At 45.3% G+C, this 18874-nt stretch overlaps 1 protein-coding gene across 1 annotated transcript; it reads left to right on the top strand.

The window, feature by feature from the left end:
• The first annotated feature begins 91 nt into the window (after positions 1-91).
• LOC143529383 (serine/threonine-protein kinase SRK2A-like) lies at positions 92-18625 on the top strand. The gene is made up of 9 exons (XM_077025196.1): positions 92-215; positions 322-396; positions 465-566; positions 662-715; positions 785-877; positions 16744-16836; positions 16911-17015; positions 17091-17189; positions 18335-18625. Exons 1-9 carry the CDS (start codon positions 96-98, stop codon positions 18623-18625), a joined length of 1032 nt encoding a protein of 343 aa, XP_076881311.1. The 5' UTR covers positions 92-95.
• The last annotated feature ends 249 nt before the right edge of the window (positions 18626-18874 follow it).

Genomic DNA, 18874 nt, shown 5'->3' with positions numbered 1-18874 from the left:
TAAGTTTGGATCATATATATTGGATTTGGGAGGGAGTATTAATTAATATTATTGTTCATTTTTGTCTCTGTTAATTATTATTGTAAGGGATCAAAATGGAGAAATACGAGGTTGTGAAGGATATAGGATGTGGGAATTTTGGGGTTGCCAGGTTGATGAGGAACAAGGTCACCAAGGAGCTTGTTGCTATGAAATATCTTGAAAGAGGCCATAAGGTATCCCTAGTATGCATATTAATTATTATCTTCTATTTGGTTGCTACTCTTTGCAAGATATATATATGATTTTCTTCAAATATATTTATTTATATTTTGCTTCTAGATCGACGAGAATGTTGCTCGAGAAATCATAAATCACAGATCGCTCCGACACCCTAACATCATTAGGTTTAGAGAGGTTAATTACTTGCCTTCTTCTCTACCATTGATTTCCGTCATAATTATATCCGTCTATCTATTCTATAGGTAGTATTGACTCCCACCCACCTTACTATTGTCATGGAGTATGCAGCAGGAGGTGAGCTTTTTGAGAGGATTTGCAATGCTGGAAGATTCAGTGAGGACGAGGTCTGATTTATTCAAATAGCATAAAATATTCGTTTAATTATTAGAATGCGCCCGCCAATACATTTCTCCTTCTTGATACTATCTTTCTTATGCAGGCTAGATACTTCTTCCAGCAACTTATATCAGGAGTTCACTATTGTCATTTCATGGTACATGCAACTTTTAAAAATTTTATTTTTTTGCATAGTATTATATAAGTATATATCAACGTCGTGCAGCAAATATGCCATAGAGATTTAAAGCTCGAGAACACTCTTTTAGATGGGAGTCCAGCACCGCGCCTGAAGATTTGTGATTTTGGCTACTCAAAGGTGAAATTCCATTATCTGTCAAATGTTAAAATTAATTTGTAAATACAAAATTCAGTGTTATGAAATAATTCTTGATTGCTTTTCATTAATCACCAAGGTGATATATATACATCCAGCTAACAAACTTTCAGTTAACAAAGGAAATACAATAAATACATTTAATACAATATTAAAGTTAATATAATTCCCATATTTAGAGGTTGACTAAGACACCCCCTCAGTCTTAGCGGTAGGACAACGGACGCAAAGACTGGATTTAAAACGAGTGAAGAGCGGGCGAGGTAGGCCTGTGGTGAATATGTCGGCATATTGGTAATCCGCCGGAATATGCATTACACGAATGTCTCCAACACGTACTTTGTCACGAACAAAATGTATATCAATTTCAACGTGTTTCGTTCGTTGATGTTGTACTGGGTTTTCTGAGAGATAAACCGCCGAAATATTATCACAGTAAACAATAGTGACTTGACGGGTTGGAACTGATAGTTCAAGAAGTAGATTTCTTAACCAACTTGTTTCAGCGACTGTATTGGCAACCCCACGGTATTCGGCTTTGGCACTAGATCTCGAGATGGTAGCTTGACATTTTGATGACTATGAGACTAGATTTGTTCCCAAGAAAACACAATAACCAGATGTGGAACGACGAGAGTCGGGGCATCCCCCCAGTCGACATCAGAATATGCAGTAAGCATAGTGGATTTAGATGGGGTAATATGCAGTCCGTGTGATGTGGTACCCCTAATGTAACGAAGAACTCGTTTAAGGAAGTGAAAATGGGGTTCTCGTGGGGAATGCATGAAAAGGCAAATTTGTTGCACAGCATACAAGATATCCGGTCGTGTAAAAGTGAGGTATTGCAAGGCTCCGACAAGGCTACGGTAAAGTGTGGGATCCGAGAACGGGGGACCAGAGGTAGCACTTAGTTTAGAGGTTGTTTCAACGGGTGTGGCAGTTGGTTTACATGAGGTCATGTTGGCCCGCGCTAAAATATCTTCGGCATATGCTTGTTAGGAAAGAAATAAGCCCCCATTTTGGTGTGTGACCGAAATGCCCAAGAAGTGGTGAAGTGAGCCTAAATCAGACATTGCAAATTCACGAGATAGAGAGGTGATGATACTTGTTAATAAGCTCTGATTTAGTAGTTTGGTGGGAAGAATGTTGAAGAGGTATGTACCCGCCTCAACACGGAGCAAGGCGGGTCAACCCACAAGATAAAGACAAGAAGCTTGAAATCAAGACATTATGAAGGCACTAAGCCAAAACCTACGCGCATGGCGCATATCACATATGCTCAGGCATCATATGCCCAGGCACCACACATGCTCAGGCATCATATGCCCAGGCACACATATGCTCACGCATATCACATATGCGCGTGGCGCATCAGCGCGCGGCGCATATCACATCTGCGCATGAAACATCTGCGCGTGAGAATAAAGAGAAGACCTCGCGCATCCTCAGGATTGGCGCATATCACACATGCACATAATCAACCTCGTCCTTATCCAAATCAGGATTAGGGCAACCCTGATTGTGCACGTCAGACAACCTTCCAGAAGGTATCTTTTTAAGGAATAAGAATATGCTGATGTTGACAGCTGCCAAATGAAAGGTGGACAACTCAGCATGACACATGTGCTACCACGTGATTACAACCAATGAGAAAGCACCAGGTGTCCCAGAGGACACGTGGCGCAAAGCAATTGGAGGAGGCCAACAAGGCTGAGCCCAATCAGTGGAAACCCTAGCACTATAAATACAGCATCAACTCCACAAGGAGGGACACTCAATCATTCACAGTTACAGCCAGTAACATATTCAATTACATTCAATCACAGACAGTTACATCCAGTAACACAATCACACAGAGTATTCAGCTATTAAGCAATACTCTCCAGATTTCCTTAATCTGTCATTATTATCTTCTCCCACAAAATACTTATTCTCACACCGGAGGGTTACCCCAAAGAGGACCCCTCTGTCCCTTTCTGAGGGGTAAGTTGGCGGTGCTGTTCATTTTGTAGGTGGAAGAACCCAGATCCAAAAGAAACCATCGGTGAGATAGCATAATCACACCCGAGGAAAGTAGATCGTCTACCAGTGAGTCGATCCACGTTTTTTCATTGGCGCCATCCACTGTTACAACGGCAACAAGATCTACTCAGATCTATATAAAAAACCAATTTTCACCATGGTTTCTGGCGTTCGTAACGTTGATCAAGCTCTGGAGGATATTGAACGTGAGGATGTTAATGAGGGACAACATTTTCTGAGGGCGCAGCGTGATTCTACGCGCGCCACCAGTAACCGTCCTTTCATCACAACTCCTCATGGCCAGACTGAAACTCCTCCAGACGATCTTACGTTACAAAATCTTGCCGGCGCGAAACAAAAAGGACCAATGGGTCCAGAAGATGAAACAAATGATCCTAACGAATGGCTCATAAACGAGCAGCGGCGTCTAATGGACAAGTTCAATGAGATGGTCAAACAGAAAAAGCTAGCCGACTTAACACAAAGGCAAGCGTTTGATAAGCAAACTGTTCATGGAACAAAAAGGCCGCGCGCGCCGGAAGAAGGACATTCTGTTCACACTGCACACACTGAGTTCAGTGATGAAGAAGTGCACAGCATGAGGAAGACGCGAGATACTCATGCAGGAGGCTCACAGCTCCGCGCGCCTGTGAACATGGCGCCTGGAGCCAGAGCCGATCTGGATCTGCAAATACCGTACAGCCCACCAGTTAGAGGGCAAGTGGACGTAACCACACCGTACAGACCAGCCATCTTGGTGAAACATTCAAAGTTCACTGAGCGCATCGCGAAGGCTCCCATCCAGCACAAAACCAAGATGCCAAGTGGTTTGGGCAAATATGACGGCACAACAGATCCAGACGATTTCTTGCAAGGTTTTTACAACACAGGAAACCTAGAAAGCTGGACGATGCCAACATGGTGTCACATGTTTGCTCGCTGCCTCACGGGCGCGGCGCGTGTCTGGTTTGAAAGCTTGCCGACTGGGCAAATCGATGGGTTCGAGGAACTGTTGGAAAAGTTCCAAGCCCACTTCGTACAGCAGCGCAGACACACGCGCGACCCTGATGACATCATGCACTGCGTGCGCAGGAATGATGAAACGATTGAGGACTACATCACTCGTTTCAATCAGGAGTCTCTGGCAATCGGAGGTATCACTGAGCAACTATTGCGCGTGGCCTTTATACAAGGCGCGCGCAGTGATCAACTCCGCCGAGCTCTTGTGAGCAGAGATGGCATGCCCACCACGTGGGCCAAGTTAATGGAAGCATCGCGAGTTTTCGCGAGAAATGAAAAACAAATTGCCCAAGATAGGGCAAGAGAAAGAGCGCATCAAGGTGAGTCACCGCGCAGCAAAGAAAAACGGGGCAAACAGAACTCTGTATGGTCCAGGTTGCAACCAACCAGTTTTTCTTCCACAGAAAAGCAGGCGCAACCAAGCTCACCCCAGCCCCAAAAAGACGTTCGTAATCGCGGGGAGGGTGACAAGAGGGAGGGCGGCAGAGATCCTAGCAGACCTCTGCCAAGAATATGGACTCCCCTCACTAAAACGCCTTCACAGGTGTTAAGCAGTGAGAATGTCCAATTCAAAAGCCCTAAGCCACTACACTACAAGGGACCATCAGACAGTGGCAAGTACTGTGAATTTCACAAGTCCACAGGGCACAACACTGATGCATGCCACTACTTGAAGGATGCAATTGAAAAGGACGTGAAATCAGGCAAGCTGGCTCACCTGGTGAAAGACTCAAGACCAGAAAACGAACAACCAGGAGCCTCAGCCAGCAAAAAGTACAAAAGAATTTGTGTAGCCGAGGGAGGAAGGCAAGGGCAAGTGTCAAGAAAGAGAAGCGCGCAAATCCAAGGAGATTGGCGCGAGCAACAAGTCATCTTCCTAAGAATCAGGGGAGGCCCTTCAATTAGCAGTCCTCTGGTCATCACTACACACATTGCTCATTACGAAGTGTCAAAAGTCCTGGTGGACACTGGCAGCGAGTCAGACATCATGTATGAGCAATGTTTCAGGAAACTGGATCCGGCAGACCAAGCAAGGCTTGAAATTGTGAATGCACCAATCTCTGGTGTTTCAAATGAAATCATTCATCCCCTAGGTCAAATACAATTTGAACTAACCATGGGGGATGAAAAACACAAGCGAGCCGAAGTTGTCAACTTCTTGGTCTTGCCCACCACTTCATGCCACAATATGATCTTGGGTAGGGAAACGATTGCCCAATTCAACGCCATACCGTCGCCAGCGCACGGCGCATTGGGGTTCCCAACACCAACAGGTGTAACTTTTGTATACCGAGATCATTTGTGCGCAGTGACAAGTACTCCGCGGGAGGGGAGAATGAAACTTCCAACGGCAGACAATGCGCCAGAGGAATGGTTCTAAACCCAAAATTCCCGGAGCAGAAAATCACAATTGGCGCAACAATATCAGACGACACGAGGTTGAGAATGAAAAGGTTGCTCACAGCATACATGTCGGTCTTCGCGTGGCAACACTCTGATATGACTGGGGTTCCGCGAGACCTGGCGCAACATTCTCTCAACACGTTCAAGTCTGTAGAGCCAATTGCTCAAAAGAAGAGAGTCATGGGGGATGAGAAGGCGAGGGCCATGAATGAGCAGGTTGAGGATCTACTGCGCGCAAACATCATCCGCCCGATACGATACCAGACGTGGGTAGCCAATCCTGTGATGGTAAAGAAAAGTAACGGGTCGTGGAGGATGTGCATTGACTTCAAAGACCTCAACAAAGCGTGCCCAAAAGATTGTTACCCCCTCCCAAACATCGACGCAAAGGTGGACTCCGTGGCGCCATTCAAGCTAAAATGTTTCCTGGATGCCTACAAAGGCTATCACCAGATTCAAATGGCACCACAAGATGAGGACAAGACCGCCTTCAGAACCGACAAGGGTGTTTTTTGCTACACAAAAATGCCCTTTGGTTTGAAGAATGCGGGCGCCACCTACCAAAGACTTATGGATGCCGTTTTCAGTGAGCAAATCGGGAGAAACCTAGAAGTCTATGTGGATGATCTGGTGATCAAGAGCAGGGAGGAAAAGCAAATGCTCAAAGACATCGAAGAAACCCTTGGACGCCTAAAGGAAGTTAACATGAAGCTCAATCCGAGCAAATGTACTTTCGGCGTACTAGAGGGAAAATTTCTAGGTGTAATGGTCACCAAGGATGGTTTCAAGGTGAACCCTGAGAAGGTGGAGGCCATCCTTGACATGCCCTCGCCATCCACCATGAAAGAGGTCCAGAAGCTGAATGGTAGATTGGTTTCAATCAACAGGTTCCTAGCGAACCATGCAACCAAATCTACCCCATTTGTCAATACATTGAGAAACTGCTTAAAGAAAAGCCAGTTCAAATGGACTCCTGAGGCTGAACAAGCTTTCAGTGAGATTAAAGAATGTTTGATAAATCTGCCCGCGCTCACAGCTCCACTTCCTGGTGAAACTTTGACATTGTACCTATCAGCAGGAGAGCGCGCCATCGGCGCAGTATTATTGGTGGATCGCAAGGGAATCCAAACGCCAATATACTATGTGAGTCGGGTGCTGACAGATCCTGAAACGCGCTACTCCATCATGGAGAAGTTAGTTTTATCACTAACACACGCGTCGCGCAAGCTTCATAGATATTTCAATGGTCATCCCATTGAAGTTCTGACTGGTTACAACATCCAGCAAGTCTTGCGGCGCCCCGCGCTCTCGGGAAGGCTGACAAAGTGGGCGCTTAAATTAGGCGAGCACACGATCGCCTATAAGCCCCGTCCAGCAATAAAGGGACAAATCTTGGCTGATTTCATTGCCGAGGTCCCCGAAGGAAAAGTTGAAGAGGCTCAGCGCGAGGTAGACCCTCCGCGAGCCAATGATGAAGAAAATGTTTGGAGATTGTTCACTGACGGAGCTTCAAACAACGAAGGGTCCGGCGCAGGCCTAAAACTGGTGGATCCAGAGAATCATGAATATACTTACGCCATCAGGTTGGACTTCAAGAGCACCAACAATGAGGCTGAGTATGAAGCCCTGCTGGCAGGCCTGCGCATCGCGCACAAATTCGGGGTTAAAAAGCTAGAGGCCCATGTTGATTCATACTTGGTAGCAGCACAGGTCAATGGCCTTTATGATGCCAAGGAGAACACCATGCCTCTATATCTAGAGCAGGCGAAAAAGCTCATCGAGCAATTTGACTGCTTCAGAATCATTCATATTCCGCGCAGTGAAAACAAATCTGCAGACGCGCTGAGTAAGATGGCATCAACCAGTTTTGATCACTTTGGCAAAGATGTCAGGGTAGAAGTAATGAGCAACCCGTCGGTGGTAGCGAAGTCTGTCCTGATAACTCATAAAACACCTTCATCATGGATAACTCCAATAATGGAATTCTTGAAGGAGGGAAGAGTACCAGATGATCGCGCGCAAGCGAGGAAGATAAGACACAAGGCGCAGAACTATGAACTGCTTGACGGTACATTATATCGACGCTCTTATCTTGGGCCGCTCATGAAATGCCTAGATGCTGAGGAAGCGAGCTATGTGATCAGAGAGATACACGAAGGAATCTGTGGAATTCATGCTGGCCCGCGCATGGTGGTTGCCAAGGCAATGAGCGCAGGCTACTATTGGCCAGGCATGTACTTGGACGCTTTAAAAGAGATCCAAAAATGCAAAGCATGTCAGAGCTATGCGCCAAACACCATGCGGCCAAAGAACAACTTGATTCCGGTGACATCCGCATGGCCTTTCCATAAATGGGCAATCGACATTGTGGGTCCCCTACCGCAAGCGCCTGGTCGAGTAAAATTTTTGGTAGTGGCAGTAGACTATTTTATAAAATGGGTCGAAGCCAAGCCACTAGCAAAAATCACAGCCGAAGCGATGAAGCAGTTTATCTGGAGCCACATCATATGCCGTTTTGGTTTGCCCATGGAAATTGTGAGCGATAATGGCAAGCAATTCACTGACAAGAAGATATCCAGCTGGCTCAAGGAATTGCGCATCAACCAAATTTTCACTTCAGTTTATCACCCTCAGGGGAATGGACAAGTGGAACGCGCGAACCAAAGCTTGTTAAATGGGCTGAAGAAAAGGTTGGAGGGAGAATCTCATTCTTGGGTCGAAGAGCTACCTAATGTCCTGTGGGCACACAGAAGATTAAGCAAAACCAGCAATGGCGAATCCCCCTTCAGCCTAACCTATGGAATAGAGGCAATGATTCCAGCGGAAATTGGATGCCCATCCCATAGAGTGCTCATGATGAGCAAGATTGATAACGAGCGCGAACGAAGGTTGGATCTCAACTTACTTGAAGGGCGCAGAGAGGCGGCTATCATCAGTGAAGCCAAATACAAGAAAAAGCTGGAAAAATATTACAACCAGCGTGTGAAAGAATGCCACTTTAAGAAAAATGATTTTGTCCTTCGCAACAATGAAGCTAGCCGCGCGATACCCCCGGGAAAAATGTCCCCCAATTGGGAGGGACCTTATCAAATCTCAGAAGAATTGGGGAAAGGCGCATATGCTTTAAAAGATTTGAATGGAAAGAAGATCCCGCGCGCATGGAACGCGGCACAGCTTAGAAAATGTTTCATGTAAATGTCAAGTTTGTAATCAAGGCTTTTTAAGCCATTATGAATAATGATACGCGCTATCTTCTCTTAATGTGGATTCTGTTACCTTTTGCATACATGTTTCACACTTCCCTTTATTAGTTTTGAGCAATATGACAACATTGTATTGACATCAAAACGACATAAAAACGAAGTAAAACATACATGCGCGAGCTTCAAGCTCAAACACGTTAACGAGTTTTAACTCTAAAACGTCAGGGCCCTAGCCCAATTCTACTACCTTTTGCATACATGTTTCACACTTCCCTTTATTAATTTTGAGCAATATGGCAACATTGTATTGACATCAAAACAAAATAAAACGAAGTAAAACATACATGCGCAAACGCGTTAAAGAGTCTTAACTCTAAAACGTCAGGGCCTTAGCCCAATAATGTGAGCCTTAGCTCAAATCACTTACAACATCCATCCTACATACTGCGCACCCTGACCATAAAAATACCTAAACACAACTAAGGCAAAGCAAATGCCAAAACATAGTTGTTAAGGTCTCAGGTCGAGGTCGCGCATGAAAACGTAATGGATATCTGAGTAACACATATTGACACGTAAAGGCTAAAAAATTCATAATTCCATGCGCGACAACATCGCGCAAAGGAGGAATAATGAAAACGCCAAGGCGCGTATCAACATAATCAAGATATGGAAATATCACTTACAATATGACAAGGATTAAGTATAATAAATTCCTTACAACCTTGTTCTTATTCCAACGTGCAAGCATATCTTATATAAAGAGATGAATGGGAATGCGCAAGATGCGAAGAAGGGAAAAACATAATTTCATTCAAAAGCATTGAAATTTACAAGTTTACAAGATGATGAGATACAAATTACAAATAAAAATAAAAAACATGAAGGGCTTCTCAAGTCTCCACGTCGACGTCAGCCTCTTCATAATCCTCATCAGCGCCCTCAGCATCTGGCGCAGCCTGCTCCTCTTCATCTCCAAACTGACCATAGTCAAGTTCTTCATCTTGAATGGAGTCTTCTAGCACAACAGTGTCAGGAGCGGATCCTTTGGCCACGCCAGAGCCGCTAGCAACGCCAGCATTCCCCGCGCCATCATCGCCGCCACCAGCCCCTTCGCACTCGTCAAGTAATTTCTTTAGCGCGGCGAGATCGGGCTGGTCAGCAAGCGCGGATATCTGCAAATCATAAGCAAAAATATGAGTACAAAAAGACTTAGAAAATAAGTCAAGGCAATCTTATTAAGGTTAAAATACCTGCGCAAGGATGGGAATGGGAGTGTTCATGTACTTCTCCCCCATCGCGGTCATTTCAGCGCAGGCAGCGTTGCTCTGATAAGGGTACTCGGATGGGTTCTTCTTCAACATGCCATATTCATAACCATCCGTGAACCCTTCAGCTCGGCCCACCAAGCGCGCGGCAGCGTTGCAATCCATCACCACGGCCTGAAACTCGTTTGAGTATTTCATCGCGTAAGCGCAACGAGTCATGCCCTGTGAGATCAGCCATTGGCGATCCTGCGCGAGGCCAGCAACAGACGTCTCGAGGGCAGGAACCTGAGAGTTTAATAACTCAACAGTTTCCTTAGTCCTTGTTAGCTCCTCTTTGTCGGACGCTGCTGCCGCCAAGATTTCTTCTTTTTCCACCCGCGCAGCATCAAGTGCTTCCTGGCTAGACGCTGTCGTCGCCAGGGCTTCATCTTTATCGGCCTGCGCGGCCGCCAGCTCCCTCTTCAGGCGCGCAACCTCACTCTCCAGTGATGATTTTTCAGTTATGGACTGGACAAGAGCTTGGTCACGCGCCTCCGCCTCAAGCTCCAACTCGCGCGCTCGGCGCGAGTACTTGGCCGCGTCCGCCTCCGCCGCCTGCAGCTTCTCCCGCGCAGCCTGAAGCTCATGACCGCGCTTCACGAAGGCGCTGTTGGCACTGGCTCTGTTCTCACTGAGCTCGGCTTGGAGCTTCTCAGCTCTCTCGCGAGCAGCAGACACCTTAGCCTCTTGCTTGGCTTCCGCAAGAGCATCACGTACTTTTACGTAATCAGAGCGAAGCTCTTGGGAGGCAGCAAAGAAGGCCGACCCAGCAAACATGTGGTCGTTGAGCAGGTCGTCGCGAGCGCGGTCCTCCTGGAACCTCCTTTCAGTTGGAGGCACAGCATGAGCCCAGAATTCCGCACACACACCCATGGACTGAAAGGTGCTGTCTTCAGTTATATTCCATCTCGGGCGGTAAATGTGATCGGATTCCTGCAAAAGCAAAGTAATTATCTAAGTTATCAAAACACTAAGATGGAAGTCCGCGCAGCGGAACAAAAAATAACCTATACCTGCGGGGATGAAGCAGAAAAGTCATCGCCAGCCCTACGAGAAGGCTCCGCCGCGAAACCTCGTGGCGCAGCAGGGCTGGCGCGGGCGCCCGCGGAGTCTTCAACTTCAAACTCCTCACCCTCCTCTGAAATAGGCCTCTTCTCCTGCGACCTAGAATCAAAATCGGTCTCGCGGGGAGGGCTGTGCGCAGGAGGAGGTAAGGGAGGTCTTGACGCCGCCAAGTCAGCGCGCAAAACGGCCTCCTGCTCCTTAGTAATGCCGATGAGGGGAGATTCATCGCTTGCAGGAGCAGGAGCAGAGCCAACGGCGCTGGGAACGGCGCCAGGAGTGCCGCCAGAAGCTTGTGCACCAGCTACGGCTTCTATGAAAAAATCAACAACAACAAATGGTTCAGGACTTGATCTAAAAGAGTCAGAAAATAAGAGCGCAATACGTACCTTGGCGCAACTCCGTTCGCGCTGCAAACATCGCCATGAAGTCCATTCTACCCTTCTTTGAGGGTAAAACGGGGGACTTCGAAGCGACCTCCGGCGCAGCCTCGGCATCTTGTTGCGCTGTCGCCGGCTCTACAAACATTTGAGTAAGACAAGATTCATTAGTAATCCTATAAGGATCGCGCTCGTAGAAACATAAAGGATAAGCAAAGTTTACCTGTCGCGGGCGTTTCAGCCGCGCGAACGGAGGAGGTAGTGGCACCATGCCTCAGATGGACAGGAGGTCTGCCCACTTTTTGAGGCAGGGAAGACAAGGAAACCTTGGTGGTAAACTCCTGGGTTTTCCCAAATCCTCCCGCCCGAGTAGGAGGATCCTGAACAACAGGGGCAACATCTTTCTTCTGTTTCTTACTGGCCCCTGCGCCAGTTTTCCCCTTAGCTTTACGCTTTAGTTGGGGCGCCTCCTCCTCCTCCTCCTCTCCCGCGAGCTCCAGCTCGTAGTTCTCCAGCGCATCTACAATACACGCAACAGAAGTGTTAGCAAAATTTGGTATTATAAAGGAAAATGCATAAGTACAAAGGCTTACCAGGCGCATCGCTGTCGAAGACAAATCCCAGATCAACAGGGATGAACATGTCATCAAAGCGATCAGGGAAACCAACCTCCCCAGCGCCAAGCGCGACGGAGCCACCCTCCATGTGCTCATCATAGGCAGCATGGATATACTCCTTGGTGACTGCACAAAACAAGTCAAATGAGTTCAGCAAAAAGAATTATATTCGCGCAGAAGTAAAGCAATGAGATAAAACTTACATAACCCGTCGACTTGGATAACGGGCTCAAGCGCGCTGTCCGCCCACCTCTTGCTCATACCAACCCCCACCAGCGCCTCCTCACAAATGTTCTTGGCGGGGGATGGTTCAGCGGTCAGCTTATTAACCCAGGCGCCAGTTGGGTTCTTGAGGACACCCACATCCGCAGGCGCAGAAGAAATCGCGCGCATGGTCATGCGGATGGGGATCACACCAGCCCTTATGTAAAAGAACCTCTCAGACCAGTCATGAAGGCTCTTGAATGAAACAGTGGAGCACTTCACCTTCTGACTGCGAGGAATAAAAGAGAACCAAGAGTCTTGGATCTTGGGCTTGTAAAAAAACTGAAAGCGCCGAGGGGTGGGCTCCTCGCGCTGGGATTTGCACATGAACTCAAAGTGAGTCATGCGCACAAGTCCAAACGGATGGACTTGGGATATATGAATCCCATAGAACTGAAGCAGTGCACCCACAAACCTTGTCATCGGGAGACGAAGGTTGCAGTGGGTGAAAAAATGGCTATATAGGGATATATAGCCGGTAGGCGGGTCCGCCGCCGTTTGCCCGGCCACAGGCAACATGCAGCCAAACAGGGTGGGAAAACCCTGAGAGGCGATAAGGCTGTCAAGATCAGCCTGCCTCAATTTGCAGGGGATTTCATTCCACCTCTTCACCGCCTTGGTCCTCCCTACCTCCTCCGATGAGCCCTCAGCAGCCTTCTTCCCCTTGCCGGTCTTCTTCAATGTAGACATTACTAACGATTTTCTACGGCAATGTATGGGGGTGATTGTGTTGTCTGAGCTATCAGACATACAACGGTGACAAAGAACAAACGATGCTTCTGAACAACAGATATTTGGGAAGCAGAACAAAGAAAAGCTCAGAAGAATAAACAAGAAGATGAAGGATAAAAAAACTCTAAGGGCTGGCTTTTATAGGCCCAGGAGAGAGAAAATTTCGTGCTGATCGGACTTCACGCGCCCCCACTCGCAGGTTTAAGCCAATGCGAGCGCGACACGTGTCCCTGACACTGTGTGAGGGGACATGAAAGGAAACTATACGGCTGCTGTCAGAGTTCACGCGCCACCACTCGCAGGAACGGACCAACGCGAGCGCGACACGTGTCCCTGACAGCATGAGAGGGGACACGAAAGGCAACTGTAGCACCTCGAGCACACGAAAGGCCTGACACGCCTCCATCACTGGACCACGTCAGCAACAACCAACCACGTCCAGGGACGATTCGTTTGCAACCAAGAGGATAGAATTTCGCGCAACGGTGAATAATAAGAAGAAAAAGACAAAACACCTATTAAAAGAGCAAACTATTTAGTCTAACATCTATCTTACCTCGCTAGCGCGAGACAAGACACACATTAGACTGGGGGGCTTGAAGAGGTATGTACCCACCTCAACACGGAGCAAGGCGGGTCAACCCACAAGATAAAGACAAGAAGCTTGAAATCAAGACATTATGAAGGCACTAAGCCAAAACCTACGCGCATGGCGCATATCACATATGCTCAGGCATCATATGCCCAGGCACCACACATGCTCAGGCATCATATGCCCAGGCACACATATGCTCACGCATATCACATATGCGCGTGGCGCATCAGCGCGCGGCGCATATCACATCTGCGCATGAAACATCTGCGCGTGAGAATAAAGAGAAGACCTCGCGCATCCTCAGGATTGGCGCATATCACACATGCACATAATCAACCTCGTCCTTATCCAAATCAGGATTAGGGCAACCCTGATTGTGCACGTCAGACAACCTTCCAGAAGGTATCTTTTTAAGGAATAAGATTATGCTGATGTTGACAGCTGCCAAATGAAAGGTGGACAACTCAGCATGACACATGTGCTACCACGTGATTACAACCAATGAGAAAGCACCAGGTGTCCCAGAGGACACGTGGCGCAAAGCAATTGGAGGAGGCCAACAAGGCTGAGCCCAATCAGTGGAAACCCTAGCACTATAAATACAGCATCAACTCCACAAGGAGGGACACTCAATCATTCACAGTTACAGCCAGTAACATATTCAATTACATTCAATCACAGACAGTTACATCCAGTAACACAATCACACAGAGTATTCAGCTATTAAGCAATACTCTCCAGATTTCCTTAATCTGTCATTATTATCTTCTCCCACAAAATACTTATTCTCACACCGGAGGGTTACCCCAAAGAGGACCCCTCTGTCCCTTTCTGAGGGGTAAGTTGACGGTGTTGTTCATTTTGTAGGTGGAAGAACCCAGATCCAAAAGAAACCATCGGTGAGATAGCATAATCACACCCGAGGAAAGTAGATCGTCTACCAGTGAGTCGATCCACGTTTCTTCAAATGTTATGAAGGTAAGTAGCAACGTGAAGTGCTTCTATCCAATATGGCGGGGGTAAGAAGGCATGGGTGAGTAGTGTGAACATGATTTCATTAATGCGACGAATCATGCGTTCGGATTTTCCGTTTTGTTGTGAGGTTTGGGGACACGAAAAACGGAATTGAAGGCCTTGGGAGGATGCAAAACTTTTGAAATTTTGATTGTCAAACTCACCCCCTAAGTCACACTGGAAAGACTTGATATAAACTTGAAATTGGGTGAGTATATATTTATGAAATTTTGCAAATTTTTCAAAAGTTTCGGATTTGAATTTCAAGGGGAAAATCCAGGTATATTATGTTTTATCATCAACCAAAACCATATAATATTTATAACCTGAGTTACTAGGTATGGGTGAAGTCCACAAATCACAATGAATAATGTCAAAACGGTAATAAAGTTTGCGATGTTGAAATAGAAAAAGGTAACCGTTTACTCTTAGAGAGTTGACAAGAATGACAAACAACGTCCTTGCTACGTTTATTACACGAAATAAAATTATTCAAAATAAGAGAATTAAAGATAGATAATCCCGGGTGACCAAGACGGTTGTGCCAAAAGTCTTGATCATGCGAGAAATGGAATGCGGAAGCAGTGTTTTCGGTGACCGGGTAAAGATGACTGTCACTATCATGTCTCGTTAGGATCTTCCCATCCGTGAAATCCTTCACAGAAAATCCAAAAGGGTCAAATTCAATAGATGTCCAATTATCAATATTAAATTGACGAACCGATATAAGGTTTTTAATTATTTGGGGTGTGAAAAGGACATTTTTTAGGTGTAATGGTTTGGTGGAAGTGGGTAGGGTGCTATTGCCCGATCCAAGAATCGAAATTCGCCGATCATTTCCAACAAGTATAGAACTAATTGAACTTGACAATAATGGGGAATTAAGTTTACCTTGGTCATCGGTTATGTGAGAGGTGGCACCGGTATCCATGTGCCATGGACCATCCTGCTCATTGGTGTGCATAGCGGCGAACGCGTTGCTTAAGTCAGTAGGGTCCAAAGCGTCATATTCTGCCAAGTGAGCTTGGGCAGATGAGCTTGAAGAATTCGGAGTAGGTTGTTGCTTTGGAACGTGCCTAGTTGCTGATTGACCATATCCATTTGCTGGTTGATCACATGCAGGGGAAGCAGCCCACCCAGCTTGAGTTGGATATGGGCTAGGTGGTGGTGGAGGCTGGTTCCAATAATTAGGTTGTGGGCCAAAAGGTGGTTGCCAATATTGTTGATTAAAGTTACTTGCACCAGAAGCATTTCGATGTGAATCCCAATTGTCCAGTTAATGTAGAATGGTTTCGGTAATTTGGGCTGTGACGTTTGTTTTGACCGCGTGGGCCACCACGAGAGGAGTTTGGAGCGGGAATTTCACAAGCTTTCTGGCGATCACGATCAGATTCGAGCATATTGCATGATGGTATAGACTGATTAATTAGTGCACCAGTGACATTAAACTCGGGCAGTAAGCCGCGAACCAATTGTAGGACCAACCGTTATTCGTTCATTGGGGCATCCAGATCGGCAAGTTGGGACCCAAGCTCTTTGAGGCGTTGACAATAAGCCTCTAGAGAGGGCATGTCACGAAGTTTGAGATTCACAAACTGAGTTTCAAGAGCCGCTACACGAGGACCTTTATTATTATGAAAAGTGCGTTTGAGGCGGCTCCTTGCTTCGAAAGCCGTGGATTCGGCTTCGAGAACCCGTTCGAGAAGATCGCCGGAGAGGGTTCCATAGATCCATTGTAGCACAATGGAATCAATTTTCTGCCACGAGGAGAAGGATGAATCATCCTTGTCGGGCGGTGGTGTACCATCGATATGAGACAAAACCTCATATCCGCGAGCGTGAAGCTTGAATAATTTTACCCACGAAGAGTAAGACACATCCTTGCCATCCAACACTCGAACTTTATGTTGGATGTTTGTAACCGTATACACGGGGTGAAGGGCCATGGGTTTGGCAGATGCTTCAGGTTCGGTGTTAGTCATGAAGACAACTAGAAAGGGATGGTGTGTGGCAGTGAATGACCGAAGTCAAAGTAGATGATGGTGAAAGACCGAAGTCGGTGATATATATACATCCAGCTAACAAACTTTCAGTTAACAAAGGAAATACAATAAATACATTTAATACATTTAATACAATATTAAAGTTAATATAATGCCCATATTTAGAGGTTGACTAAGATTCAGATGCTTAAGATTCAGATGCTAATATTATCTGTTGTTTTGCAGTCGTCTTTGCTGCACTCGAGACCCAAATCAACGGTTGGAACTCCTGCATATATTGCCCCAGAGGTTCTTTCACGTAAAGAGTATGATGGCAAGGTATATATTTTCGGTTCGTATTTGAATTTATCTTACATACTAGTTGTAAAAATATATGATTTGTGTTTGTTCAGCTGGCTGACGTTTGGTCTTGTGGAGTGACATTATATGTTATGCTTGTGGGCGCATACCCTTTTGAAGACCAAGCAGATCCTAAAAATTTTAGGAAGACTATTCAAGTAAGTGGCTGCTTCTTATGTAACATAACATGTTTTTTGTTGGTTGACTTTGACTTTTGATTCTCGTTTTGGCAGCGAATAATGGGTGTGCAGTATAAGATCCCGGACTATGTTCACATATCTCAAGACTGTAGGCATCTCCTTTCTCGGATATTTGTCAGCAATGCTTCAAGGGTACGCACACGCATACTGAATTTATGAATTTTATTTGATTTTTTTGAAGTTATTAGCTTTTAAAAATATCACTTTTGACTGAGGATTTGGTCAATTTAGTGCATTATCCACTTCCCATTTTGTGGATACATGCACATTACAAGTCAATATTTCTGCTGGCTTTAACTTTGTTCATACTTAAAAGTCATAAGAGTTTAGATTTATGTAGCATCCAAGTTGTATCTTTTTATTCAAACGAAGAACCACCGGTGGCTGAATTGAGTTGCTCTTTGACTATCCATTTTCCGGGTCCTATCTCTATATCCAAGTTGTATCTTTATATCTATTCACAACATCATATACCAAATGAACACATTAAGTGAACAAGAAGAATTAGAAAACTCATTTGGTTTGCTAGTTTATACCATTTCCATTATGAACACCAGATGGATGTTTGAAGTTATCAACATAGGTAGAACTGTAGCAGCATCCATTGTGTTGAGTTCGTGGGTTGATGGGTTTCCTGTTGAATTCTTCAACCCTAACCCGACACATGTAGTTATTCGTGTCATGATGTGTCGTGTCGGACCCACTTAGCAACAGTTTAAACAATCAATTATTCCCAGTGACGGCGAAGCTTGGACGAAAACGTCGGGGTGGGTTGAAATGAAATAAGAGGGTTAAGTAGTGAGTTGGACCAGGTCCAGGTTGAAATGGGCTGGGTCGAATTGACCTGGAATCACTTTTTTGTCCATATTAAGTTTTTTTTTAATATTAATTAATGCATTAAATATAGGTACAAAACAGATTGTCACAATTATAATTCTTATAATGTTTCAATAAAGCACTTTTAAGAGGTTGTATGTGAACTTTGGATGACTTTCAATTTGTTAATCTTATCTGATGTAATAGACCGGTTTCATTTTCAAATCCAAATTTAGCCCTCTTTTAAGTTAAGTTAATGGGTCGAAATTGCCACCTTTATTATCCGTATATTAGAAAATTTTCGTTCGTCCTCTTAATAACTCCATTTTGCTGCACATACTCGAATTTCTTGCGGTTTTCTAATCGCATGTCTTCTAGTCAAGTGCCATTTACACTTCTTCACCATAACATGTAACTTTTGACAACATGATCTCTATTAAATTTGAATTTATTTTTTGTAGAGGATAAGCTTAAAAGAGATCAAAAGCCACCCATGGTTTCTAAAGAATCTGCCAAGGGAATTAACAGAAGCAGCCCAGGCGGTGTATTACAGGAAGGAGAACCCGACATTTTCTCCACAAAGTGTGGAAGAAATCATGAAGATAATGGAAGAGGCAAGATCTCCTTCTGCATCGCGGTCCATTGGAGGCTTTGGATGGGGCGAAGAAGAAGATGAAGACGAAGATGAAGAAGACGAGTATGAGAAAAGGGTGAAAGAAGCTCATCAAAGTGGGGAAGTTTGTATCACCTAAAAGTTTTCTTTTCATTTTTTAGTTTAAAAGGTGGATTTTACTTGTGAAATGACTGAAATCTCTATGGTATGCTGCCATGTGAAAATATTTAGGTGTGCTGATGATATTGTATACTTGAATACGGTTTTGGTGTAAGTTATTGTTTAGGAAACAAATTAAAATGCGATGTTGAGTGGTAATCTGCAAAATGATTACTACAAATAAATCAAAGGGCTTTTTAATTACTCTGTAATCCCTTGATAATTAGGT

Source organism: Bidens hawaiensis, unplaced genomic scaffold, assembly GCF_021521415.1.
Source record: "Bidens hawaiensis isolate Kalapana, Puna unplaced genomic scaffold, B.hawaiensis_p1.1 tig00008537_1, whole genome shotgun sequence".
Classification (NCBI taxonomy): Eukaryota; Viridiplantae; Streptophyta; class Magnoliopsida; order Asterales; family Asteraceae; genus Bidens; species Bidens hawaiensis.
This window is presented reverse-complemented; position numbering and strand designations above follow the sequence as displayed.

Bases quoted from the DNA above. Each gene is read 5' to 3' on its own strand.
- LOC143529383 (XM_077025196.1), top strand. From the start codon at position 96: ATGGAGAAATACGAGGTTGTGAAGGATATAGGATGTGGGAATTTTGGG. The intron at 716-784 runs GTACATGCAACT...AACGTCGTGCAG, and splicing joins TTCACTATTGTCATTTCATG to CAAATATGCCATAGAGATTT. The intron at 17,190-18,334 runs GTACGCACACGC...TATTTTTTGTAG, and splicing joins TTGTCAGCAATGCTTCAAGG to AGGATAAGCTTAAAAGAGAT.